Source organism: Filicampus tigris, chromosome 3 (assembly GCF_054856515.1).
Source record: "Filicampus tigris isolate MCC_2025a chromosome 3, RoL_Ftig_1.0, whole genome shotgun sequence".
NCBI classification, from domain to species: Eukaryota; Metazoa; Chordata; class Actinopteri; order Syngnathiformes; family Syngnathidae; genus Filicampus; species Filicampus tigris.
In genome coordinates, this window is record NC_141219.1 from 7,833,318 (window position 1) to 7,852,252 (window position 18,935).

General features: G+C 42.1%; 1 protein-coding gene and 1 long non-coding RNA gene across 7 annotated transcripts in view; one reads left to right on the forward strand and one right to left on the reverse strand.

Moving 5' to 3' along the window:
- cdh15 (cadherin 15, type 1, M-cadherin (myotubule)) overlaps positions 1-18,935 on the reverse strand; it is a 22,283-nt gene continuing 3,348 nt past the window's right edge. For 2 of the 5 annotated variants that reach the window (XM_086025128.1, XM_086025126.1), the window contains exons 2-14: positions 7,470-7,622; positions 6,986-7,141; positions 6,317-6,461; positions 6,034-6,215; positions 5,418-5,546; positions 5,137-5,319; positions 4,033-4,277; positions 3,810-3,946; positions 3,302-3,532; positions 2,910-3,149; positions 2,199-2,347; positions 1,631-1,819; positions 1-644 (exon numbers count right to left, since the gene is read on the reverse strand). In XM_086025128.1, coding sequence (XP_085881254.1) covers positions 444-644; positions 1,631-1,819; positions 2,199-2,347; positions 2,910-3,149; positions 3,302-3,532; positions 3,810-3,946; positions 4,033-4,277; positions 5,137-5,319; positions 5,418-5,546; positions 6,034-6,215; positions 6,317-6,461; positions 6,986-7,141; positions 7,470-7,556 — 2,274 coding nt within the window. In that variant the 5' untranslated portion in view covers positions 7,557-7,622 and the 3' untranslated portion in view covers positions 1-443. Of the gene's footprint in view, positions 645-1,630; positions 1,820-2,198; positions 2,348-2,909; positions 3,150-3,301; positions 3,533-3,809; positions 3,947-4,032; positions 4,278-5,136; positions 5,320-5,417; positions 5,547-6,033; positions 6,216-6,316; positions 6,462-6,985; positions 7,142-7,469; positions 7,623-11,889; positions 11,998-12,090; positions 12,198-13,256; positions 13,686-18,935 lie in introns of those variants that run through there. The other 3 variants (XM_086025127.1, XM_086025125.1, XM_086025129.1) reach the window with 3 other exon arrangements.
- LOC147149739 (uncharacterized) overlaps positions 11,323-18,935 on the forward strand; it is a 19,825-nt gene continuing 12,212 nt past the window's right edge. Inside the window, exons 1-2 of one of the 2 annotated variants that reach the window (XR_015086075.1) lie at positions 11,323-11,631; positions 12,794-12,858. This is a non-coding gene — a long non-coding RNA (uncharacterized LOC147149739). The remainder of the gene's footprint in view (positions 11,632-12,793; positions 12,859-18,935) is intronic. The other variant, XR_015086074.1, reaches the window with a different exon arrangement.

Genomic DNA, 18,935 nt, shown 5'->3' on the forward strand with positions numbered 1-18,935 from the left:
CCAGGAATATTATGCAACTGTATTTATGATGATCAAACAAATAAACATGACAAACACATCAAATACATCTTATAAAATAATATAAAAAAAGAAGTACATTCCAGGCAATCCAGTCTGGGGATAAATCAAATCCATCATGGACTATCATTCCAACATGTTCAGCTCCTACTTGTTTGTTTGTTTTTTTTCCTGAGCACCCTTGTCAAGATTTGAATAAGTCCAAAGGGTTTTTACTCTGTAGTTGCATCCAAATATCCACCAAAAAAACCCTATTATCTCAAACACTCTTTTAAGACCAGTGGTCCGATATGGCGCCTTTTGGCACACAGTGATGGACAATATCTCGTCCGTGTCCGGTGAAACGCCTAAAAGCATGGAGTGTTTTGCTCTCTGGCGTTGAATCGGATCGTACGACACTTCCCTTTAAAAGGTCACCTTCCCGCCTAACGTGGCTCATACATGTTGGCCAGTTTCTGAAAGCGTGGTCCCCAGTCGTTGAGGTAGTCATAGTCCTGGTCCTCGTCCGAGCTGCTGGATGCGATGGAGCTGAGGCTGCCTGCCAGTGAGCCCTCTCCCTCATAGTCATAGATCAGGGCTGTGTCGTACGGCGGCACGTTAGGATCCTTATCTGCGGCCTCCAGACCCTGCGGGCAAGAAATAAGACAAGGCGTTCATGCCAAGGTCTCAGCGCCTTCTCAGAGAAACAGAAACGCTTCATAGAAACTTGTGTGTAAATTGCCAACATGCCAAAATGTGGCATAGTTCACTCATCTGTTTTCTTTAATGCTTGTGCTCATCAGGGTGGATGAGTTGGAGCTTATCCTGGCCGACTTTTTTTTTTACACCCTGGGTTGGTTTTCAGCCAATCGCAATAATGACGTAGTTGTGTAATTGACCTTAAAGTTATGTTTAAAGAGGTAATCACCTCAAACACATTTTTTTTTTCAAAAAATATGTTCCCATCGGGCCCGCTAGTTGAAACACAGCATTCTGATTAATGTTGCGTTTGTGGATTATGAGTTTAGCAGCAAAATCCACCCCTTCGGGGGCGGCCATTTTGTCACTTCTGTCGACTGAAAATGACATCACACACCCCGAGGGCTCGGATAATGACCAATCACGGCTCAGCTTCAGAAAACAGGGTCAGCCGTGATTGGTCGTTACCTGAGCCATGAGTCACTGTGATGTCATTTTTAGTCGACGGACGTGACAAAATGGCCGCCCCTCAGAGATGGCTAAAAACGGGTGGATTGACTCTTATTCCACGAACACAATATCTATCAGAATGCCTTGTTTCAACTCGTGGGCCAGCATAAAACATATTCTTGAAAAAAAAAATGTTTGGGTTGACTTCCCCTTCTACACAGGACGTATTTATTTCCAATTCCTGCTGTTGTTAGAAAACAGGGATCTGCAAAACTTTAGGTGTTGTGTTTGTAAACAACACACACGTTGTAATCTATTATTATTTTGTTCAAAATGAAGTTTAAATGAATCAAGAGGACATCCTGGATGCAGATTGGCTATTGTGGCAACTGAAGAACCTGTTTCACCCCAAAAGTGTGTACATATATACACGTCAAAAGCGACCACTTGTGGGATTTTGGTCAGGTATGCGCAAGCATCTCACGTCGCTGATGTAGTCCTCGATATCAGCGGGATCTGCTGGGGGCCTCCGTGGGTAGGCAGGAGACGGTAAGTTATGTGGCGCGTCCTTTCTCACGGGCTGCTTGCCTCGAGCGCCAGCGACTGGGTAGTGCGGCATGGGCGATAAGGGTGCATCAAGAGGATTCCACAACAGGTCGATGTTAAAGGCGTTCTGCAAGGATGGTGATTGGTCAGTGTTTTTGTCATAGCGCCCTCGCTCGGACAAGTCAAAGTTCCTTTTCTCAAGTCTGTACTGCTCCTTGTCATCGTCCCCTCTCACCTTTGGAAATGCAGCGTCGACATTACAAAAAAACGCGGTTGTTTCTGTGCAACTTTAAAGTAACTGTTTTTTTGATGATTGAATTATTAAAATCCATATGATATCCTCTGTAAAGGACTTGTGAATAATGAGCAACTTTGAGGCTTAGGTGACTTAAGTTTGAACTCATATAAACGCGGTATGCTTCCAAGGGTGCTTGATTGAATTATGTTGAGACAAACATCTACATCTTGCTGCTAATAAAATTAAATCATCAATCAGGAAGCCTTACCTCATCTTCCTCACCCCCTCCTTGTTCGTTGTAGTTGAGAACATTGTCTCTTATGTCGTCCTCCGAATCCCCCACAAGCAGACTGGTTCCTTTCCTGATATGATGGCGTCTGCCACAAGAACTTACTGCCACAGCTAAGAGGAGCAGCACTGTGAAACAACACCTTTGTGACTGATTATGATACGATGCACAGATATTTACCAGATTAGTTTTAACATGTATTCACTTGATTAATATGAATTTCAATCTCAACCCCAAATTATTGTTTCAAAACCAAAAGCGCAACCTTAAGAAGGAAGTCAACTCCAAAATATTTTTTTCCCGGAATGTGTTCTATGCATGCCCACTAGCTGAAATACGGCATTTTTGATTAATATTACGTTTGTGGAATATAAATTAAGCAGCAAAATGCACCCACTTTTATAGAAGTGACAAAATGGCCGCCCACTGAGCTAGCTAAAAAAAACGGTGAATTTCCCATATTCCACAAACGGAATATTAATCAGACTGCCATGTTTAGACTAGTAAGCCTGCATAGAACATATTCTGGAAAAAATGTTTGGACTGACTTCCACTTTAAGTAACTTTTTTCTTCTACTTTTAGCATTGCAGGTTTGACACATGGACGCTATCACGTAGTTTGAAATCATCCTTCTTTTAAAAGTATTGCCAGACGGTAGCAATAAATGACAGGTGGAAAGTGTGACTCACATAAAAGGAGGCCAATACTGGCCATGATGACGATAAGCGCGATGAAGCTGATCCCCATACTGGAGACGAACACTGCCCCCGCCTCAGACTTGCAGTCTCCGAACGAGTCACAGAGACACACCGTGACGTTGACCTGAGCGTAAGAGCTGAGTATCGGGTTTCCAGAGTCTGACACTAACACCGTGACGACATATTCTCCATCCTCCAAGTCTACAAGAGGCCGCAGCGATGCATGGGTATCTGAAGTCAAAAAGGGCACACATGGGAATGCATCAATAAAAAAAAATAAAAAAAGATTTCTGACGATTTAGGAAGGCAAATGTGCGCTGAATTAGTCATGCACATCCACTGGCCCGTTGTCTGTCCGCATTCTTCGAATGCCATTACCCTACCATTGACTTGAATGACAGTCCAGTTGATCGACACATCATAAGGCATTTCAAAGACGAATGGTGCAGCGTGTGGAGGAAGGTCGTCGTCCTCAGCAGTCAGCGCCAATCCAGAATCTACCCTTCGCGCATCCCTGCACACAGTGCCGCTGAGTGGAACGAGATTTGGGGGAAAGTCATTGGTCTCCTTCAAAGTGATGGCCACGCTGGCAGTGGTTGACACGCCGCCAACATCTGTAAGGTGGAGCAGTGCCACATATGTTAACACAAGAACCTGTTCAGATTGTATGTAGGCCTACCTATGGAAATGTCAACGTGAGGAATTTTAACTCATTCAGTGCCAAAAACGTTTTTATATGTATTTTTACAGTCCAGCCATTCAAAGCCAGGAACTTGTTTATATATATATATATGTTGTTTTTTTTTTCAAAATGTTAGGGTAAAAGAGTGTCTAAAAATGTCTGGCACTGAATGAGTTTTATGAATAGAACAATTTGAAGAAAGGACTGACCTGTAACCTTGATAATAGCGACATAGATGTTGTTTCTAACATGTTGCGATCGCATGTTGAAGGTTCTCTTTGCAGTAATGTCGCCCGTATGTCTGTTGATGTCCAACCACCTCTCAGGATCTTTACTTATCTCATACCTGCAGCACAAAGAGCAAAGGAAGATCTTCGGGGTCACATATGAAGCGAAGAATGAAATGAGAAAACACGACTGATATCTTCATACCGTAGGTCAGAATTATCGGGGTCAAATGCGATATTGCTTTTCAGGAGTGTTCCAGGAGCCACCGATTCAGGTACCACAATCCGTATTGGGTCTTCCCTGAAATGTGGCGCTTCGTTTTCGTTGACAACGGTGACCACGACTATTGCACTGCTCACTGGCAAGTTAGGAGCCTTGTCGCTCAGCGGATTGATATTCTCCACTGTCAGAAACAGAATGTGCTCATTCTGTGCCTCATAATCCAAAGGCTGCAAGACAAAGTATACATAGAATAGAGTCATTGCCATGATTACATTTGACCTTTGGAGGGAGTGCATTTTTGTGAGTCATGTGTGATAAAATGAATATGTACACGATTATGCAAAAACGACTAATTTTGGTCGTTTTTTTTTATTATCATATCCTAACTGGATTATGTTAACACAATTCATACACAGTGCGGAATATACATCAGGGATGGGCAACTAGCGACCCACAACCTGAGAGGCCCCCTTCAATTAAAACCCCCTCTCCCAAAAAAGGATTTTTAAAAAAAATAAAACTTGGGAGGGATTTTTTTTTTCTTTTACATACCGCCCAAATTCTTCAGAAACCCTAATAAACATTCAGTGTTCATTTGCCATGAAAAACAGAAGGAAATGGAGCAGAAATTCTGCCCAAAAAAAAGAAAAAAAAAGAAAAAAAAAGAAAATCCAAAATATGAAAAAATATACATATAATAAAAAATATAATATTGAAAAGTAAACAAAATGGTCCTGAACTGCAAATATGCATGGATCGACTGTAGTTTTAAGTTGTAATATGACCAGTCACCACTTGATGGCAGACATGTCTTAGTTGCGCTTACACTGGGTCTTACAATGTGTCTGCCAATGTGAGTAGGGCTAAAAAATGCTTTGCGGATTTGGAATGTTATGCAGGACGAACATAATATTAAAATTTGAGTGAGTTGATTTTTCTGGTAAAAAAAAAAAAACTAAAGGAGTTCTTGCACTTAATGTTGGTTTGCTGTTCAACAATTTTGTGTTGTCCTTGAACGGTAATTTTTATGCAAGACATGTTCATGTAATCGCATCTCTCTTATTTATGCTAGCGGTTCAACCTCACCTTCACCGCCATCAGAACGCCCTGGTTGGTAACACTGTCCGTTGTGATGGCAAAGTTTCTGTATGGGTCGTTGGAGATGAAATATTTCGCCTCCCAGTTTCCTGTTCCACGATCATCAATGTCTGTCACATTAACACGACCAATCTCGTAATTCATTCTGTTCTCCACTGCTGTCATGCTGTACTGGATGAACCAGACGGACAAAACACAGCTCATAAATACGAGTAACTGTACTGCTTGAATCATTTAATTCTCTGTGGTCTTTTCCCAAGAGGGCTCACCGAGCTAGGGTGGAACTGCGGTGCATGATTGTTGATGTCAGACACGTGGATGATGGCCACACCTTCACTTGTCAGCCCCATTCCACCCATATCAGCAACTCGTAGCATTAGCCTGAAGGTCTTCACCACCTGGGGAAGAGGACAATATGAGTCAACTGCAACAATAACATTTAAAGTCTTGTCCAAAGTGTTACAACAGTGTGGCCGATCCCTTCATTTTTCCTCTAGAATGAATTGAATGCATGCTCTGTTGTGTTTTAGTCTGGAGATTGACTTGGCCGGCATAAAATCTTACACTTGTTTTTCCGACTCTTTTTTGTTTGTAGTTTGTTTTGCGCCATTATTTTGCTGCATAATGTAGGATCCCTCAACCAGTTTGGTTGCATCTAGTTCATTTTGCTGCCGCCGTCATGTAACAACACATCAATGGAATTTAACTTCATTCAGTGGGCCAAGACAGTCAGGTTAATTTTTGTCTCATGGGTCCACAAAACTATTGGAGGGGTGTGTACGTAGTTGCAGTTATAGTGTAGTGTAGCCTATATCGGTACAGTATATTGAATACATTTCCAATAATCGGTATAACAGTTAACAATTTGGCTTGAGGGCGTTTTACCTCTCTGTCAAGGCCTACATCTCTCGTGTAGATCGTTCCCGTCTCGTTGTTGATGCCAAACATGGTCTTTGTAATCGCATTGGGTGGGATGCTCTCTTGGCCAATAATGGAGTAGCTGAGAAAAGCGTTTTCTGTCATTGGGTCGTCTGCATCTGTGGCTGACACTGACATGACTGATGTACCTGTTCAAAACGTTTTTAGATGATTAGCCAATGGGACTCTCTGATCGAATTATTATTTGTGATTCTAAACTTTAGGAAGACAGTGTGCAATGTGGATTTACCTGGAATGGAGAACTCAGAGACAGCACCAGTGAACTGTTTCTGTGTGAAGGCAGGTCTGTTGTCATTCTGGTCCAGAACTACAATTTCGATGGTGGTTGGGTTCTCCAGTCTCTCTCCACTGGACGAGAGCGCAAAGGCTTTCAACTACACACCAAAAATTAAACAAGCGTAATTTAAGTTCGTTTTTTTTTTTACCAAATCTCACATCTCCATGAAGGAACTATTCAACATTCAGTTCAAGACTATTTCTAGTACGTCATCTATATAGAATGGATCAAGTGGGAGCAAACGTGTGAAGGATGTTTGGTCACACATCATGGGTTACAGCACAGTCAGCTTGTCCAAAACATTGGGAAGTGGCTCCCTTGACGACTGTAAAGTCCTTCAAAAGTTGACCTCTGGCAGTCATGCCTGAGGCACATATGCTTTGAGGGAACATTCTGCAAAGGGCTCATTGAGTGAGTGGTAGTGTGTAAAGCACACCTTTGTGATTTCACAGTTAAAAAAAAAAAAAAAATATATATATATATATATATATATATATATATATATATATATATATATATATATATATATATATACGCACACACACACATATACATACATATACGTATATATACACACACACTTTTTTTGTATGTATACCCCAGTCATAAATAATTCCTTACCGTGAAGCTGTTGTACTTCTCTCTGTCCAGTGGACGCTTGCTTCTGATGACTCCTGTTTTGTCATCAATCTCAAAGAAATTTTTGGGGGCCTGATCCACACCTGGACCCTCTAATTTATAGATAACCTCGCCTGTGAAGATTTTGTCCGACTTAATCTGGTCGGAGAGAGGAGATCATGTTAGTTGCCTGTATTTGGGGTTGGGCGGGCAATGAGTTTAAGGGGGTTGAATCTAAAGCGGCCTTTTGATTAGAGATTTGTCAATCCGAACCAATAATAGAAGTCGGGTAGTTGTATATTTCATGCATTTTACATGACTTATCTCTTATTTTGGGTAATTTGGTTAGCACTTTGAGCATAATATTGCTCAATATAGTTGAACATACTGTGAGAGAATATAGTGACTTTGATTAAGGGTCTGACTTAAAAAGAAGCGTGTTGAAGATATTCCGATTTTTACCAACTGTGTCTAACCAATATATTACCTGGACCAGGTTTTCTGGGACCTGTTTGCTGTTTTCCAGAACTCTGATTGGAGGGATGATCCAGTCTCTCTTCACTCTGACCATCATTCCTTTGCCTTGGCTCCTCCATGGATGAATCTCCCGAATATGTCTGGGATGTTCAGCATTCAACACCTGCACAAAACCGCATGCTTATAGCCTGAACTGTGCCACTGTGGATATTTGCAGCCGGCTTTCCGCTGTATGCATGCTGGGTAATCTGTTGGACTGCAAGAGGCAGAAGTGTTGTCGTGTCAGAGCTTCAAGTTTCACTCACTAATCCGCAACTTTGTCACCGTCCTTTGAACTGGCTATAAAATTCATTTCAGAATGAGGAAATGCAAATATCATCACACAAGCCTTTCGTTCGCCACATTGCCGCGACATTCACACAAAATACACCCCCTCCCACGCACACCAACAGCTGTCCACTATGGATTTAGATCCTGTGCTTTCCCAGCCACATTCCCGCCTCACGCGCACAAATTCCCATTTATGCTCAGCTCTGCACCTGACTGGGAGTTTGGGTCACCTTACGAATCCTCTGTGCGGTCGGAATTCATCAGACACACTCGCACGGACAGTTTCTCACGCACACACATATATGCCGACTCTAGTGAATACTGTATACACAAAACACCCACCCACACATGATCATCTATTCTCATTTCCGCAAGTTGTTTCCCTCGTCTCTGTGGGAAATCACTGGATCCAACATTGCTCGCCATATGTTTAACAGTTCAAACTGCCTCTTTTGAGTCATTTCATTTGCAAAGAAAATCTAGGATTACTAAAACTGTCCTATTGACATGCTTAAAAAGGCATTTAGAGAAGAAATCAACCCAAACACATTTTGTTCAAGAATATGTTCACAGCAGGCCCACTAGTTGAAACACGGCATTCTGATTAATATTGCGTTTGTGGAATATGAGTTAAGCAGCAAAATACACCCGTTTTTAGCCATCTCAGAGGTCGGCCATTTTGTCACTTCTGTCGACTGAAAATGACATCACAACTGCTCAGGGCTCAGGTAACGACCAATCACGGCTCAGCTTTAGAAAACAGGTCAGCCGTGATTGGTCATTACCTGAGCCCTGAGCAGTTGTGATGTCATTTTTCAGTCGACAGAAGTGACAAAATGGCCGACCTCTGAGATGGCTAAAAACGGGTGGATTTTGCTATATTCCATAAACACAATATTAATCAGAGTGTCCTGTTTCAACTAATGGGCCTGCATAGAACATATTCTTGAAAAAAAAAAAAGAAAAAGTTTTAGTTGAATTCTCTTTAAATAAAAACAAAAAAAATGACAGCATACTTTCGCCACATTGCTATAAGGAATTCCCAGGTGTATAATATAAAAAATCACTTTTGAAAATGACCAAAATTAATGTGTACGTCGTGTCAATATCGTTTTTTTCTTTTGCTCTGAAACGGCTTTTTATCTCGAAACCGGTAATCATATAACTTCATTGCCCAGCGTGCTGTGAAATGTGTCAGAGAGGAATGACGGTGATGGTTGGCATCCGCAGGCCAAGTCAGGGGGGCACACTAATCTTAGACGCCTCCGTACTCTCCACCCTGTCTATTTGTAGCCATCATCACTACACACTCAGAGATGCATGTTTATACACACATTCTTTGAGTGCTTACCATCCACACAGACTCATCCCGGACACCATCTGCAGCAAGTTGATGCTCAATCCCTCAACTCTCCAGTGACAGAGAATGCCTTCCTTATTGTTATTTCAGTAAAATGTGTCTTATGTGTGATTAATGTGTTTGGGTGATCCTCTGTGGAAAATGTTCACACTAAGAGATGGATGGAGGCTTGCAAAAAGAATCTGGAAGAGCCATATGCTATATGTTTAAGTTAGAGGTCTCCTGACTATGTTTAGACTTTCACAAGAAATGATATTACATTTTTAATTAAAAAAAAAAAAATCATCTGTTAATTACCATAGTTGTAGTTTGCAGTGGTGTACAAATAATACCAGTGACAATCCACACAACACCAAACAAAACCAAAATGAATACCTCAAAGGCAATGTCACTCAAAACAGAAAATTATCTAAGGCTGTGGAGTAGGTTGAAAAATATGTAACAGCTTAGTTTTGCTCCTATAATACCAGATCGAAATCAGTCTGCTGTTTCACTCAACCCTCCTTCGTCATACATAATTGTCTTGTCCCAGCAGAACGACCTTTTGATGACTGCCTTTTGGATACTTTCCAGTCTCCACCACTTTTATAATGTTTTTACCAGACAAGGATGCAGTAAGACCCAAGTGTCACGTTACCAATTAGACGAAAGGCAGCCTTATGTGACGGGCTGAGTGATGACACCACACACAGTCGAACTGTTTTCGAAGCTTTTCCCAGGTACTTTTACAACATGGCCTTTGACCCTCGGCCCTCACAGGAGTACCGACAGCTTGTTTGAGGACGATATTCCCCCACAGCAAGCGCTATTAAGTGGTCAGTCGGGACTCAGGTCAGGAACATTTGATGTCCTTACTTGCCGCACTTTGCCTCTAAATTACAAAATGTTAACACTTTTTTGACACGTAAAAAAAATGATGTATTTTATTTTATTTTTTTTACTCTTCGTGATCAGTCGGGAAGATTCAGTTTGAACTATCTAACATCATTTCGCAATTATGACTCTGGAGTTCTCTAGCACGGTGGTAAGTGGTAAGCGTGTCTGCCTCTCAGTTCAAAGGGTCAGAGTTCAAATCTCATGGTTGCACGTCACACCCAATGAAATCGTCCTTTCATTACCATCGTTTGCAGTGGTGGATATCTTAGGTTAACTGCGGAATTCAAATGTTGTTTACATGTACCCTGGGTTTACTGGTGTCCAGTTGAGAGTATACCTCCTTGGCTCCCGCCTAAAGCCGGCTGGCTTCATCTTTTCGGTTTTACAGAATAATTTACATTGCCCTCATGTAGCTATACGACTGCTTTCCAAACCAGCTGCATCTACTGTCTCTTGAACATTCATTCAAAGAAACAACTAGGATTTTCTCGTGACTAATCCTCAAACACGTTTGAGCAAACAACAAAACAAGCTAGCAGAAGCCCTTTATGTTTACGAGCACTGAAAAACAAAATAAAGCCCTCACTTTTTTTCCCATTCGTAATTTGAAGTTTGCAAGTTGAACTGTCAACCATGTAAAATCTTTGCATCTGAGCCATGCCATGAAGTGTCTTTGCGCAAAGGCTTTGAGGTCGCACAGGTGGCCCTGGGTCACGCTTAAGCATGCCTCTTTAGACACACAGACTCACACACACACAGACACACACACAAAGCAAGCAGTCTGTACCATTGTCAGCCCTACACCTCTGTTCTTTGCTAAGTCATGACCGCGTGGCACGGACGCACTATTTTTGGTGGCGCAACAAGTGTGCGTGTGCCCCCCCACCCCCTCTGAGCAGATGTCACCGCTTTTAGAATGCTGAACAAGGTTAAAGGAATAAGATGTAATAAGTAGGGCAGATAAGCTGATGAAGCTTGGGTACTAACTGGGACTAGTCTTTTATTATTTATTATTATTATAGTGTATCTTTTACCCAAAGTCAGCTAGGTTCCAGCTCCCCGTTATCCTGAAGAGTATGAGTGATATCTTAACGGCTGGATGGATGGATAATTGTTTTGATTGGCATACGTTAGTCAACTCGTCTTGTTCCCTGACCTACACCACTGAAAGGAAACGACAACTTGCACTCGTTGGCTTGTGTATCTTGGAGCGGAGCACTTATTTGCAGGTTCTAAAACAATCCAAATGACATAATTCCACACTGTTTATTTCTGTGTTCAGGTTGGTGTCGCCCCTTCAGGCTGTAAACATTGACTTGATTGTTTCCGATGAGTGAGACCTCCGTGCCAGCTGGCTGCTGCTATACGCGCTCTTGATTTGTACCCGATTTCATGGTCCAGAAGTGACGCCCCCCCCCTCCTCTTTCCGCCAGGGGATTACAGAGCGGGACAAATGGCATCACGTATGCATCTGGGAACAGCTGTGACTGCTGCCCGTTGCTCCCCAAACATCCACCAGCCGGCCCCAACGCCGCTCGGATTATAACAGCCGGACGGCCCTGGGAAAAGGGAGTGAGTGCATTGCAGCACAACTGAAAGCTATCAGGTAACACTCGTAAAATACCTTGATGTTATTGAGGCAATTATATTCTCCATTTGGTAGAATTCAAGGCGGGATTTTGTTTGTCACTACTGAACAACATTTTTGAATTTCCAATGATGACAGTAAATGATTTCAACATGGACGCTGGTAAATTCAATTATCTTGTGTATCGTCTGTCTACAGCGGCTGCATTTTGAACAGCAATTTCCATCATGCTAAATTTAAATGAGGGGGGGGAATGGATTTGCGTGATTCTCTCACCTTCTTCATGAGTCATTTTAAACACTCAGGAAAAAGTATTTATAGGTGAACTTCTTCAGCCTTCACACAGGGGGGGCAACATATTTCACGGAAGTTGAAGTCTATATCCTTGTTGTAAATAAGAAGGAGAAGGAATGGAGAAAATTAACATTTAATATGCTTTATCGCAAATTGTTAATTACCAGTCTGTTTTTCACTTACCGGTACATATCGTCGCTGCCATGTGAAAAACACTGATCTCCATTTTTTTTTTCATTTTCTTATTTTTACATGAGTGGTGTTTCCGCGTTACAGACATCGCATTAATGTGAAAATTTAAAACGTTTCCAAAATTGGAGGTAAGTGTTTTTCACAGGACAGCGACGATATGTATGTTTGAAAAGTAATTGAATGAAAGAAAATGCACTTTTCCTTTGTGACTTTGTTCTGGTCCTTTGGACCTTTCTTCTACCATTGCATAAGGCTATAATTATCATTATGTAGTGTACAACATGATCAATAGGTTTATGACAGCCTGTTTTGTACAGTTAGGATTACTTTGAGCACCTTGCTCATGCCTCTTGAGGAACTAAAAGGTACTGTACGTATATACAATACAATGGATAGAAAAAATGAGTGGGTTGTAACGGCATTACAGAGACATCATGTCAATTTTTAAAGCACTAACTAAATTCCACATTTAACTCGATGGAAATGTGAATGGAGTGACATTGTTTATATTCGGATGGAGCAGCATATTGAAAGATCGTCTCCAGAGACTCACCGGAGGCAAACTCACTCACCCGACCAACTTGGGCTCCATTACTTTTACAAACACCGAGAAAGACTAATGATGGCTGGAGGTGCTGTTGGTAAAATGTCAGTTTACATTGTCATCCATTCTCATAATGGCGTCTGCTGACAGGTGCTACAAACGATGCCCTGAATCTTGCTACGTACACATCTGGAGCCATCCTCTTTCCATCCGAGGTAAAAATGTTGACATCAACTTCAACTTCTGATTGCGCAGTGAGTTGTGTGTCTGTCTTGATGAAAATTGGCTACAAACATCACTCGGGTAAGAATATAAACTGCACGAGGAGAGAAGCAGGGGCAACTGAAGGCCATTCCCGATCAGTGCTGGGACACATGGTCGCGAAGACAGTGTTGAAGATGAATTCAGAATCTTACAGATAATAAATGTAGCTCATCTGTAGATTCCGTGTAGTAACTACCAAGTGGTTTGCAAATGTAAACATAACCAACAGTATAATTTCGCGAGTATTCCAAGTCTCTATCAATATGCTGAAGTGGTGACAGGTACCCAAAGTATTAGATAACAGACAGTATTTGAAGGATGACGAAATGAGGAAGAGAATTGATTTTACCTGACAAATCGCAGCAGCCAGCACACACGCTATCATCATCCTGCTGGCCATCCTCAGCACCTGAACTCACAAGCTCACCATTAAAAAGACCTCCTCCAAGAACAACTTGACTCTGTAAAGCGCAAACACAGCGCGAGCCTAAAAGCTGCCCTTCGTTCTCCGTGTCTCCCTCTTTCCTTCTGCCGGCATCTGTCCCTCAGAGCTCCTCCCTGCCCATAGCCGGGATATGTCTCATGTCGCGGGGTAAGGGTTAGAATTTCAGCAGTGGCCCTCCCATGTACCCCAGCACATGTGCCGTCACTCACAGTCCTGGCAGCCCGCAGACAGATGAAGAGAGAAGTGGGGCAGCTGTCGGTGGTGTAGACACAAGTAGTGTTTTTACCAGTCAACTAAGTCAGTCAACTTGTTTTTACACCACAAAACGACATGAAATGAAAATCACCCTTAAAGTAGAAGTCAACCCAAACATCGTTTTTTCAAGACTATGTTCTATGAGTCCACTCATTTTTAGCCATTTCTGGGGGCGGCCATTTTGTCACGTCTGTCAACTGAAAATGACATCACAACTGATCAGCGCTCAGGTAACAACCAATCACAGCTGACCTGTTTTCTGAAGCTGAGCCGTGATTGATCTAGTGCCCTTGTTCCAAGAGGCCACTGACATTTAAAGGGCAAAACTGAACAAAAATGCTTCTGAGGGAGCCCGGGAGAATGTTTTTGGCATTTTACAATGGTTTGTCGGGGAGAGTGTGAAGCTTAAGTGCTCTCAATACTACGTTCAAACACTCTTCAAGGCCTTCTGAACAGGTCTGCTCAAAGGTCAAAGGTTGTAATTGATCTTTGGAGGCGAAAAGATTTAGGAGGGCATTGGCCTCTCTTTCAACAGACACACACACATTTTCGTGTCGAACATCAACCCGGTAAATCCCCTCTGACCCGTCTCCGAAACTAAAATTAACGTTTTAACAATGAGATGCCTGGTGGGGAAGCGTGGCACCTACTCAAAAGCAAATTGACCACCCAAATTTAGCTCAGTGGATTATGAATCCACAGTAATGCACTAATAAAAATAAAATCGGATGTCACAACTTTGCATTGCTTCCTGTTGAAAGTAAGCAAGGAATTGAGCTAATTGAATGTGTTGGCAGGCCGACGGTGGGTGTACATGCGTTTGCGTGAGTTATAAAGGGGCGATATTAACACCACCTGTCTCTGTCATTTTAGGAGCATGAGTCGCCTTTATGTTTCTCTTTCTTCTCCCCACCCTCACACACAAACACACACACACTCGTCATTAACAGGCTCATACCACAGTGTGTGTGTGTGTGTGTGTGGGTGTGTGCGTGCGCGTTTGTGTGCATCGACGTGCCGATGCAGACGTCATGCAGAGTAAGAGTACGGAAAAGCCAGTCTTGAGGTCAGATACCACAAGCTTTATTTTGATCAAAGAAGAAATAGTCCAAACAAGCAAAAGGGATAGGGAGACCCTTAAAACAAATAAACAAGAAAAGTGGGGTTAACACGTAACGCCAACCCAAATAAAAGATTAATCGGATACAGTGCTATCCCCCCAACGTAAGAAAAGACACCCACACGCACACCCTCAATATATGTGAACAAAGAAACAACAAATAAATGGGGATAGTGGAACTCACCAGCCCAAACTAATACAACAATTTAAACAAGAAAAGCTTCAGCGTGCTAATCCTGCATGAGCTGGGTAGCTGTGGAGAAAAATAGACAAAGGTAATCCAATAACAACAATTCGCCTTGCCACCAATTACTTGTCATGTGCTGTGTGTCTGTCAAAATGAAAAGCATACCCAACATTTCCCCATCACTCCTTTATATCTTTTCCACTTGAGCGCTAATTGCTGTCGGGGGCTGCACCAGGTAGGCCAAATAAATGACAATAAATGTTCTTATTTTCTATTCTAGTCTATTCAAATCTATTCTAATCTAGTCTAGTCTATTCCGCTCTTGCTGTCGGTGTGATTGCTGTACTCGATTTCAGAGAGATCTATAAAATTGCCAGTTTTGTAGAGCAAAACTCTTTTTAAACTTTCTTGACAGTGTCTGCATATCATCGAGCATGTGCAGATGTGCTTGGTTCCCATTCAAGCACTCATTCACGTTCACATTATACACGCTTGCTGAGTTACTGCATCTAAATAATGCAACTTTATGGACATTAAGGGACTCAGAGGGGGTATTTGGGGCCGCACTCAGCAGCATTTCTCAGCTTCTCGTACTTGCTACTTACTTAAAAAAATAAAGGTTTTAAAATGTCATCCATATGGAGTCCTACCGGTGAGAAGATATGTTAGAAAATAATACCCCAAAGGGAAAGGCTGGTCCATGAATTGTATGTCTTACAGAGATGATTAATACTGACAAGTAAATGCAGACAATGGGCCCTTGGACTTGGATTACATTGCAGTAACTGACACTTACGGATATTGAATAAATGATTACCATACGCATTTAAAAAAATGTTTAGATGTTCATTCAGAACCTCGTAAAGTATTCTACTTTCCAAGCAAGTAGCAGTATTTGAAGAAAATAAATACATGGCAAATCACTTCTACTTTTTGCAATGTAAGTTAAATATAAAATGTACTTATTTTTTTATAACTGACTGTCTCCCTTTATCTTAATCCTTGATGATTATTACTTCACACACAAAAACAAGCACGCCAAATAGGAGCATTTTAATGAGAGCAAGAATTTATCGTTTAACATTTTACTTCAATGAGTGTGTGAGAAGGGCAAAACGGAATAGTGGTTAGCACGTCTGCCTCATAGTTCTGAAGTTCTGGCTGTGGTCTTTCTGTGCGCAGAAAAAATATATACACTATTAGGCCAACTCATGTTGTAGTATAATGCAGTGAGACCCGTTTAAGTGCAACAAGACATGACTGCTATCTCGTGGTGATTGGTGATATTACATCTTAAAACTACGGTCGAGCAGAAGTTTTTTGCAGTTCAGCAACCACGGGTCCGCATATTCGTGGATTTTTTTTCTTTTTTCAGCCCATGATTTTTTTTTTCCCAGTTTTTATGGGAACCGCCCACAATTTCCCCCAGTTATTCGTGGAAAACGTATATGGAATAATATTTATCAGCGTTTAAAAAAAAAAAAGGGAAAAAAAGGGGAGGAGATAATTGGGGGTTGGGGGCAAATAATCAAGAGTCCACCAGTTGCCGCCTGAAAGGGACAGAGGACTGTAACCTCCTAACCCTGATAACATAAATTACATCCAATAGTTTTCCGCCTGCAGAGGGCAGTGTTGCACCATAAAAAGAGAGGAGACAGGCGAGGACAAAAAAACAAAAACAAAAAAACAAAACACTGCTAGCAGACAGCAGACTCAAGAAAGCACATTTCGATCTGTATTCTCGAAGACAACAAAGGGGTGTGAAGAATAAAGCTACTCAACACAACTCTGCGATTTGTTTCGTCATCTAAATCTACAATTATCTAAATCTACAATTAAAATCGTTTGTTGTTTCGTTTACTAACCAGACACGTATTTATACTATTTGGCATTAAGTTTCTTAATGCGACTGCCACGTCTTTATCTGTTGCCGACATAAACCGGAGTAATGAAAAAATGCACTGAAGAAGCACAGGGCTCCAAGTGGTGTCGAGTGTGTGCGAGGTAGAGAGGGGGGTAGGTGGTGTAAGACTTCCCACTGCATTGCCTTCACCCCAGTCTGCCTCCACCGGGGTGGGTTGCCAATTAGAGCCAACAAATATGACACACTTGACTCTCCCGCTTGAACCATGGCTGGAGATAATAGGCCTCTTCCTGCAGCACGATCGATGACATTGTGTCCCAGGGTGCAAGTCTGACTCCTTGCACTCACGCGCGCACACACACACACACGCACACAAAACTGAGAGCGTACACTCTTTCCCTTCATTCTTCTCATAGCTGTCAGAGAGTAAAATGCCAGCTTTCTGTTTCTTTCACAGAAATATACAAGCACTAGACACTCTCAAAAATGCCTTTCTGCCCTCTTTCCTTCCCCACAAGAGAAAAAAGACCTTTTAATCCAAGTTGAAATAAAAAAAAAAAAAATGTAATGCGAGAAGCCAAAATACATAGTAGCTATATAGCTAATCCATCATCTGAGTATGCTATATGCACCAACTCCCAACACCACAGGGGACGCCTGGCTGTGTGAGGACACCTGAGTCATGGGGATTACACATATTACAGTTATGGATATCTGCTCTGCTTGGTCTAAAGTCAGAACATTTGCGACTTGCTGCCATTGTCCCTGACTTGCATGGTGATGTGGTTGTTACACTTATGGCTGGGGTCATTGCGGTTTAAGAGGAAGTCAATCCAAACATATTTTCTTAAAAAATATGTTCTATGCAAGCCCACTAGTTGACACAAGGCATTCTGATAAATATTGCATTTGTGGAATAAGAGTTAATCCACTTGTTTTTAGCCATCTCAGGGGACCTGTTTTCTGAAGCTGAGCCGTGATTGGTCGTTACCAGAGCCCTGAGTAGTTGTGATGTCATTTTCAGTCGACAGAAGTGAGAAAATGGCCGCCCCGTGAGTTGGCTAAAAATGGGTGGATTTTGCTGCTTTACTCATATTCCACAAACGCAATATTAATTAGAATGCCGGATTGCAACTAGCGGGCCTGCTGTGAACATATTCTTGAAAAAAATGTGTTTGGGTTGATTTCGGCTTCAAGAGGAACATACCAAGTCAAAATTGAAAAGCTGTGTGTGATGCAAAGCCACCCATGAAATGTCATATCCTTCATCCCTGAGCTCTTAAGGGTGGTTCTGTGAGTCCATCGGGAAGAGGGACAGAGAGAACGATATTAGAAAGGAGTCTGTATGGCTTTTTGGGTAGATGGTATTGGGGGGGTGGGGGGTGTAATTGCGGAGAGGGCTGGTTTGCAGCAAAGGGGAGGAGGGGGTGGTTTTCAGGGTAGGGTTGACAGTCGCATGCATGTGTGAGGCTAATTTGCCTCCATCAGCTGTCACAATCGGAGATGTCAGGGCTAGTTTGGCTCTTGGTCTTTCTCGCTCTCTCTCGCTCTCTCTCTCCCTCGCTTGCCTCCTCTTTGCTGGCAATGTCATGTTGTCAGCCCACATATGCTTGTCTGTGGTATGGGGGGGAGGGATGGTGGGAGTTTTGGATGGGGGAGGCTCCGTCTTTTTCCTGTCGCTGTCGACACTTGTCTTCTTGTTTCTGCGCCGCTAACAGTGGTCGCTTTTAACCCCATCAACTGTCTCCGTTAGGCCTCTGCTGCTCATCCCTCCGTATGTCTGATAAGGTCCTCCAAGAACGGCCCCATATTCTCTGACAGTGTTTTCTTGTCCTGTTGTGTCTAATGCAAACAATAAAAAAAAATATGTTCCAACATAATATGTTATTTTAGGCAGGAGACTCATCCTAATGTCTCCTCCTCACTTATTACACCTAACTGCAAAATGAATGACTAAAGCAGAGATAGGCAACTTAAACTTAAACCAGATGCATGACATAAATGCTATTTTAAATACGGACAAAAAAACTGAAAAATAACCAGATACTGTGAAAAAATCCAGTGCAATGGGCTCTCTTGCATAAAAATTGCCATTCAAGGATGGCACAAAACTGCTGAACATCAAAAACAACATTAAGTGCAATAACTCATTTTGTA